This window comes from Tupaia chinensis, unplaced genomic scaffold (genome assembly GCF_000334495.1).
Source record: "Tupaia chinensis unplaced genomic scaffold, TupChi_1.0 Scaffold000402_1, whole genome shotgun sequence".
In the NCBI taxonomy this organism is placed as follows: Eukaryota; Metazoa; Chordata; class Mammalia; order Scandentia; family Tupaiidae; genus Tupaia; species Tupaia belangeri.
Genome location: NW_006159904.1, coordinates 5,403,911 through 5,413,037, shown reverse-complemented (window position 1 = coordinate 5,413,037; position 9,127 = coordinate 5,403,911). Strand labels below are relative to the sequence as shown.

Here is a 9,127-nt window from a genome sequence, read left to right as displayed (position 1 = left end):
GTGTGAATGTATCATACTTTATTTAACCATTATCCTATTGTTACACACCTGAGTTATTGGCAATTTTTTTTCTCCTCATTCTGTCAAGACTCTATATATACCTATGGCTTATGAAGTGTGTAGCATTGTTTATTAATTCAAAAAGTACTTAAGTTATTATGTACTTCATGATGAAGAAAATCTGGACCATGCTGTGTGAATTGTTATTAATATCAATACTTTGTGATGATCTTGTTTTCTAGATAAAGTTTGATTCTGGGACCCTCCTTCTTAGTACACACCGACTCATTTGGAGAGATCAGAAAAATCATGTAAGATACAGTTTTTTGCATCTATTGTAGGTTTTATTGTCATTGAAGCTTTTTCTTTTATTTTAAATTTCTAGGAAAATTACAAATGGATGCAATAATTTTTTTTTTTTTTTAAGAATGTCAAAAGACATGTTCCATATGATTTGTCTGGATTGTAGAGGACAGGAGTTAGGGTACTATCCTTCATTCAGCGCCAGAAAAGTTTAGGTAGTTACTGGATGGAGAATGTGGTGACTCCTGTTTTTTTTTGTTTTTCATTTAGAGAAAGATTTTTGCCATAGGGCACGTGAACTCACCAGACAGACAGAGACAGACAGAGAGATGGAAAGTGAGAAATCACACACACACAAACCCCCTACACCTCACGGGGAATGACCACACCACAATCCCCCTTCTCCTCCATTCTTCTCTGAGGATTTTGGGCATGCATGCATGCACAAGTGCCTGATGTGAGGGTTTTTTTTTTTTTTTCCTAAGAGGTTTTTTGTTTTGTTTTGTTTTGTTTTGTTTTGTTTTGTTTTGTTATAGGCACATGCACTTGCTGGAGAGACAGAGAGACAGAAAGTGAGAAATCATCCCTCGGGGGGCAGGGGAGATTGCCACACTAGTCCCTTCTACTTGATTTTGGATACTCAGGCACATGTGCCTACCATGAATTTTAAGCCTCAGGGTCCGGGACTCAAACCTCAGTCAACTATGTGGGAGTCCAGCAATGTAACCATTTTGCCATCTGCTGGTCCTTACTCCTAGTTTTAAAACACTAGTCAGATCCTACTCATAATTGAATATTCAATTTGTAACAGGGAAGTAATTTTCCCATCAGTTGGGGGGGGTCTTTTAAAAAGTCTCATATGTTCTTAAAACAGCTGGTTCTTGCAGGTTGTCATTGAGAATCAGCAGGATAGGTCTGCTGTGAGTGCATGCTTTTACCTAAGGATGTTAAGAACTTCCTTGGAGTTACTCAAGAGTACTGTCCCCTTTCCTCCACAAACCATTTCAATTACTAGGCAGGGACAGCAAGTTACACATATATAGAACTGATATTTTTATACCAGAGAGCTCCAAATTGAAAGTACATAAACATTTATTTCAGTGTAGCCAGTAAGATAAGCTATTTCATCTCATGTTTTTATTTTTCTAACCCCCCCTGCAATCAAATTTTAATACTACAGATAAACTGCGTACTGTTTTTTCACCCTTGTAAAACTGCTAACTACACAATATCTGGCTTTCTTGGTCCCCAGGAACAAATCTTTGAGGTGATAGTGCACCTGTTGATAATTTATGCCTTAGACTGTTGATGTTTCTAATAAGCTAAGTCATCTTGTTTTCTATTGATTTCCTCCTAGGAGTGCTGCATGGCCATTCCTCTTTCCCAAATTGTGTTCATTGAAGAACAGGCAGCTGGAATTGGGAAGAGGTCAGGTCTATATATTTGTCTTTATTCACACAAAAAAACAGTTTATGGGGACCAGCAAGTGGCATGGTGGTTAAGGGGCTGGACACTCTCACATGGTCAACCACAGTTTGAGTCCTGGACCTTGTGGCTTGCTTTCACACTTTCTCTCTTTCTGTTTCTCTCTCTCTGTCTCTCTCTGGTCAAATTAAATAAATGAATGAATAAATAAAATTAAATAAATAATTAAAAAACCATTTTCTGTCATGCTCTTGGTCAGGAAGCCCTTTATGCAGGTAGTGTCCTACCTTAGCATCATTGATGTATGAAGTCATTCTTAAAGCAGGATTTAAGGTTTACTCTAATATCCTCATATACGTGACCTTATTGTATAGGGTCATAATAAGGAAGTGTGACTCAGCTATCAGTATATATACTGCCATAGATACTTTGGTTTTACATGTCTATACATGTATCATTAGTACATAAAATCAAAACTAATCCATCTAAAAAAAATTACTGATTTTGTTCCTATGTCTAGCTGATCATTAAGTTTATATCTGAAGTTTGACTTGTTCAGATTGCAGGAATAACCAGAATAGCTGAATAGTTATTGTCCCAAATAGGACATTTATATGAGTAATAGAGGATGTGATTAATAATCAAGCCAAGGCAGTAAGCATAAAATGAGGCTTTCCCAGGCAAACCAGGAGATGCAGCCACCGTGGTACAGAGATGTATGTTTAGATGTTCCTGTTTATTCAAGTATACTAAAAATTGGACTCTTTGTTGTAAGTCCATGTAATTGAAGAGACTGATAAATATTATTTGATGAAAAATCTTTTTCTATATAGGCCCATCTTTAGGTTTAGCATAAATAGATACTTCATTATAAGTTAAAATACTGAACTTTGGGGGACCAGCAGGTGGCGTGGTGGCTAAGGCACTGGGCACTCTCACATGGCCAACCATGGTTCGAGTCCTGGACCTGGTGACTTGCTTTCTCATGTTCCCTCTCTTTGTCTCTCTCTGGCCAAATTAAAAAAATAAGTAAATGGATAAATAAAATAAATAATTGTTAAAAAAAAATACTGAGGGCCAGCAGATGGCATGGTGGTTAAGGGTGCTGGATTCCCACATGACCGACTGCAATTCGAGTTGTCCCAGACCTGGCGGCTTGCTTTCTCACTTTCTCTCTCCCCCCTCTCTGGTCAAATTAAAATAAATAAATAAAAGGATAAAAAAAGCTAAAAAATTCTTAAAAAAAAAAAAAGCTGAACTTCACTGGACATGCAATAAATGTCTTAATTGAATGCTATAGCCACCATAAAAAATAGCTTATTTAACATAAAAGAAACTAACCAATATTTTGAAAAGATTGGTAAGCCATAAAATTTTTAGAGTAAATAATTTCTATAATTTGTATTCTCTACCTTGTCAATTTCCTCTCACTGAGTTCAAGAAAGCAAGACCCTAATGATATTCCAGATCATTTGAATTTTCTTATGCTGTGTTCAAGGACATCTAAATTCTATAGCAAAATATTTAAAATATTTACTTTCTCATTAGTGTCTTATTTTTTAAACCTCTCCAGTGAGGAAGAATTCAGTAATATGCCAAATTCACTTTTCTCAAATACTCTCATTTGTTCTCAGCCCCTCCCTCCAAACAATTACCATATTATATTGATTTAAAGATATATATTTTTTATCCTTTAACATTTCTAAACTTAAGATACTTCTTTCATTTCATGAATTTTAAATTTGATGAAATATACCAACAATATGATTAAGTAAAAGAATGTATGAAAAATTGGCATGGGTTTTTTCATATTTGCTTTGGAAGTTTTAACCTTTATTTCTTAAACTTAAAATTTTTTAAAAAGAATCATTTATTTAATTTTATTTATTATTGTTATTATTATTTTTAAATTTACAACAGGGCTCACATGCTCACTAGAGAGAGACAGAAAGAGAGAGAGGGGGAAAGTGAAAAAGCAAGCTACTGGGTCCGGGGACCAAACTGGGATCAGCCATGTAGGAGTCTAGTGTTTTTTTCTTTTTCTTTTTTGAGAGGTTTTCACTATAGGGCGCATGCGCTCGCCAGACAGACAGAGACACAGAGACAGAAAGCGAGAAATCACCCCCCAGGGGGGATGGCCACGCCACAATCCCTTCTCCTCCATTCTCCTCTTGGGATCTTGGGCTCACACGCACACGTGCCCGGCGTGAGTTTAAGCCACCGGGTCCGGGACTCTAACCGTGGTTGACTATGTGGGAGTCCAGCAACATAGTCATCACCCTAGGAGTCTAGTGTTTTAACCACCACACTACCTGCTGGCCCAAACATTAAATTTTCAAACTTTTAAGTTTTATAGCTTTTATATATCTTTCTTTGTACTTTTTAAGCTTTTTATTGGGCTTCCTTTTGATAGACTCTGATAATAAGGCTGAGGTTTGTATAGTTTTAGACTGTGAAGTGCTTTTGTTCAGTCACCCTATCATAATTGTCATAGTTGCTCTATTTGGTATTTATAACAGTCCAATGGTCCTACTTGTAGTGTCTGTGCTCATGAGACTTAAAGATGTTCACCACAAAAGGATATATGAAGATTCTTAATGAGGCTGGCCCTATTAACGAAAACATTTGATATACTGAAGAGGCTCAATGCATGGTGTTTTAAATTGACAGTGATATTTAGGCAACCATATGGGCCCAAAGAAAGAAAAGTAAAATTGAGCAATAGATGTATCTATAATGAGATCATAAAGAAAAAGCTCTAAACCATTTATCCAGGATATTTTGACTATGAGTTTTTTTGTTTCTCTAATCTTTTCATAAGATTGCTTACTGGGCAGGTTAGAAAAAAGAGGAAAACAGACTTACAAAGCTGAACTAACACAAGTGATATTTTTAATAGAATGGAAGATAACGGTAGTCATAAAGAAATGGATGTTTGTGTTCCTAGGGCAATAGTGTTTTGAGAATTGTTTTTGTTATTAGGTATCTTTCTAGATCCTGCTGTTGATCGAGTGACATATTCCAACAAATGACACTGTAGAATGTTAGTTTTGGATGGAGTTTTAATAAAATAGCAGCTGACCAGTTTTACTGATAAGTTTTCATATTTTGTTTTCAAATGAATACAGTAGCAAAAATAATAGGCTCCCTTATAACCTTTGAGGATGACTGAGTAGATGAAAAACCCTAAACATAAAGCACTAAAAATTTTGTAAGTTCATTTTGAACTTAATTTCTAAAATCACATTTTTATTTCTAAACCTTGAAACTTTTTTGTTCATAGCTTGTAAGTTTTAAGTAGAAATAGATTTTAAAGCTTCATGAATACTGAGTTAATAACAAACTTTAAAAGCATGCTTTTTAGGGTGTTCTTTGTTTCTACATGAATTTTAAAAGTGATTTGAAATATATTAAAATTATGAAACTTATAATAGTGGATTTTAAAGGGCAATTAAATATATCACATTTACTCTTTCTTCAGTGCCAAAATAGTGGTTCATCTTCATCCAGCTCCTCCTAACAAAGAACCTGGCCCATTCCAGAGTAGTAAGAACTCCTACATCAAACTCTCCTTCAAAGAACATGGCCAGATTGAAGTAAGTTTCCGTATTAATAAAAGTGGACTAGGAAAATATGTGCCTGTGTGTGTGCATTTTTGTTGTGGTTTGTTAATATGATGGAAGGTAATATAATACAACATACCAAGTTTCACTCTATTTTTACAAAAAGTTTTTATTATATCATGATCCTTACCCAGAGAGTGGGGAGTGTGAGTCTAGGTTTTAGTGGAAGTGGAAAACAGAAGATGTGGTCACAAGGAGGGAGCAGAGGCTAAAAATAAACTAAGTCATTCCATTTGGACTACTAGTAAAGTTTTCAATGGTCTAGTTTGGTTAAAAGAACAGAGTATAAATGCAATGAAATGTTAAATTACCGCAGCATCTAAAAACTCACCAGCCTTAAACAGGCAGTCAATCTTGATGAACTCTGTACAGATCTGATCACTTAAGTACATATTCTGCAGTGTAAAAGTTTGTATGTTCTGATTAAGTTGCTGTATAAGTATTAGACATTTACAAGTATCTCTTCATCCCCCCCATCAGAATTAAAGATAATGCTTTTTTTCTATAGTGTCTTACCCAATGCTCCTCACACAGTAATTACTAAGCAAATATAAATGACTTACTGAAGTTATTCTTGCCATAGTTGAAAAACATAATTGTTTTTTTTTTTTGTGTTTGTGTGTGTGTGTGTGTGTGTGTGTGAGCATAGGTATGCTTTGACCTTAATTTTTGGTTTCAAAAATTTTACTAAACAAATTATTCTCTACTTCCTTCATGGAAAATAATTGTATGTTTTCCTGGCACTGATTTTGTTTCAGTATAGATTGAAAACAATTCACATATGTGGGATTGTTTAAAGTAAGTCTACTTATTTCATTGTCACTCATCTCTTTGTTGAAAATAGCCCACTTTATGTAGAAGGTCAGTTCCTTCTTTGTTCTTTCTTTTTTTTGGTGCTTTCTGAAGTTGATCCAAGAAAAGGACTTCCTTTGACTTACTTTGATGTCTCTGAGAATTCTGCATTTGTTATTCTAGTCTTTATGCTAGAGTGATGTTAAGTAATGCTTTGTATGAGGATGCCACAACCTGACTAGTTCATTTAAAGTGTATGTATGTGTAACAGTTTTACAGGCGTTTATCCGAGGAAATGACACAGAGAAGATGGGAGAATATGCCAGTTTCCCAGTCTTTACAAACAAATAAAGGATCCCAGGTATTTTAAAAATTGTTTGCTAAATCTACTTTTTTTCAGCTTACTTTAGATCTTGATGAAGAAAAAGACTCTGATTATAGAACTTGCCAAAAGCAGAGTAAGGTGTTTTGATAAAAATTTTATATCCATAGCATCTATATTAGTGCTTTATAGCTAGAAGATACCTAGTAAATATAAATGACTGATTTGATTATCAGAGGAGTATTCTGGGTGGTAGAAGTTGCAGAGTACACTCATTGATTTCTGTTCTTCATAATTAGTATGGCATTGGAGAGAATAGATGGTATAGCTGGGTGACATTTTACAGGCCAGTCGAAATTAATCACCAACTATAGACAGGCCCTCAAATGTGTGAAAGTAGATTGTAGTAACGGTCAAGTACCAACATTTTAATTATTAACCGTTTGTATATTTGAGACTCTAGAAAATATCTAATACATAACAGCTTGCCAAAGAACAAAAATGAATAGGAAACTCAATTTATATCTAAGATATAGAGTAAAATATACCATTTATTGTATATTTGGGTTTTTTAAAATGGTTTAAAGATCATTATATATGGAAATAAACAAATGTTTTGGAAGGAACTAGCTATTATTATGCGCTGTTTTTCTTTGGTTCTTTGAGGGTTCCTTCCCACCATTGAAAACACAATGTGGTGGGTTACAAAGACTTTGCTTCCTTCCTATTTTGTATGTTTTACATTCTACCTTTTTTTTTTTTTCCCTCAGCCAGGAAGAATAAGGGCTGTAGGAATTGTAGGTATTGAAAGGAAACTAGAAGAAAAGAGAAAAGAAACTGACAAAAACATTTCTGAGGTAATTCTTAAAAAACTCTGGTCTGTCATCTTTTTCAGCCATCTATGTATATTCTTTTGGGTATAGTTATAACCAATTCTCTTCTGTAACTTGGAATGTGTTTAGTTTTCCTGAAGCTACATAGTCTCTTATTTCCTGTAATAGGTCTTTCTCAGGTTGACATAATTTAATCAAGACATGTTTTAAAAACTTTTTCTAAAAAGTAATGAAAAAGAAGCATGCATTTGTTTTCTGTGACAAAACATCATAGAATTTTATTTATTTTTAAAAGAATTATTTATTTAACTTTTTATTTATTCATTCTTTTATTTTAATTTGACCAGACGAGAGAGAGAGATTGAGAGAGAGAGAGAAAGGGAGAAAGCAAGGCATCAGGTCCAGGACTCAAACTGCAGTCAGCCATATTGGAGTATCTAGCACCTTAATTACCACGCCACCCGCTGGTCCCTGAATTTTCTTTATTAATTTTAAAGTCTAGATGGAATAGATCAGAGGATACTCCTAATGAGTTCAAGACTCTTTGTATAATTATTTAGGAGTTTGGTTAACTTAATTTGAGAGAAGAATGGTTTTCTATGGCCACTGTCCCTGGCCAGACATTGCATAGTTTTATGCTGATGACCACTGAGGGACTAGACAGTAACATTGATCAAACTACTCAGCCCATCACTTCTACTGAGACAGCCCTGAACATGGGCATCACTGTTTCTGAAGCATCATCATGTGTGAGGAAATTCAAGTGCAGGGGAGAGAAAACCAGTCGTACATTAGATTCTGTAATTAGTCAGTACATCTACACATATCAGGATTTTTCTTTTTTTTTTTTAGAAGAAGTGGGCACATGAGGTCCAGTCATTTATTAGATAATTTATTCTTGGCCTCTAATTTTTTTCTCTTAAAAAATGTTTATCTACTTACTTTCTCCATGAGAGAGATAGAGAGAGCAAGAGAGAGGGTACTCTACTCCTAATAGGATTTACATCTTGTGATTCAGCCACAGCTCCAGCCAGACTGGATTACAGGCCCATGTGAATATACCCAGAGTGCTTAGGAAGGTCCCAGGATATGAACCCAGGCCCAGCCACCCACCACTGTGTCACCACCTGGCCCCTTGATTATTGTTATTATTATTTTCATTGTTGGAAGGTACATGTACTTATTAGAGAGGAACAGAGAAACAGAAAGAAGAAGAAGGAGGGAGCATACCCCTTTGCCACACAGCATGGTCATGCCACAATCCCTTCTTCATATTTCTCTCCTGTCCATGATTAATTTTTTTTTCCATCCAAAATACACTGTGCATTGGTTCAATCAAGCACATCAACATACATGTTCTCAGCAAATAATTTTCCAATTCTTACATCCTGCATACCTTGCCCTTTGTCTTGCCATCCCTGATTCCCCACCCCCCACCCTCTGCTATGTCCCATCTTCCTCCTCCATTGTCCCTGGCATCCATGGTTGCCCTCCATGCCTTCCGCCCCCGCCCCATTCATTTGTTCTGCTAATGAGCTTAATTAGTCTAAATATATCCAATAGTTAGCACAGCTGACATATACCTATACATGTACCCAAATCTGACCCTAGGCATAAACCCCAGTGAGTAGAATGAACATACTATAAAGTAGTACCCAGCTGTGCCCATACAGCTCGCTGCAGTCATCAAATGTGCATTTTTTTTTTCCTGCAACTTTTTTTTCTTTAATTATATTACCTAGCACTCATTCCCTGAGCATCATCACAACACACTAAATGTAGTTTCCCATCTAGGATAAACTGCATAGTGTCTTAATCAAGCATGTTAT

At 35.5% G+C, this 9,127-nt stretch overlaps 1 protein-coding gene across 1 annotated transcript in view; it reads left to right on the top strand.

Annotated features, from left to right (window-relative positions):
• The first annotated feature begins 246 nt into the window (after nucleotides 1-246).
• VPS36 (vacuolar protein sorting 36 homolog) overlaps nucleotides 247-9,127 on the top strand; it is a 25,581-nt gene continuing 16,700 nt past the window's right edge. Inside the window, exons 1-5 of the mRNA XM_006154215.3 lie at nucleotides 247-311; nucleotides 1,661-1,731; nucleotides 5,210-5,324; nucleotides 6,415-6,504; nucleotides 7,236-7,322. Coding sequence (XP_006154277.1) covers nucleotides 1,670-1,731; nucleotides 5,210-5,324; nucleotides 6,415-6,504; nucleotides 7,236-7,322 — 354 coding nt within the window. The 5' untranslated portion in view covers nucleotides 247-311; nucleotides 1,661-1,669. The remainder of the gene's footprint in view (nucleotides 312-1,660; nucleotides 1,732-5,209; nucleotides 5,325-6,414; nucleotides 6,505-7,235; nucleotides 7,323-9,127) is intronic.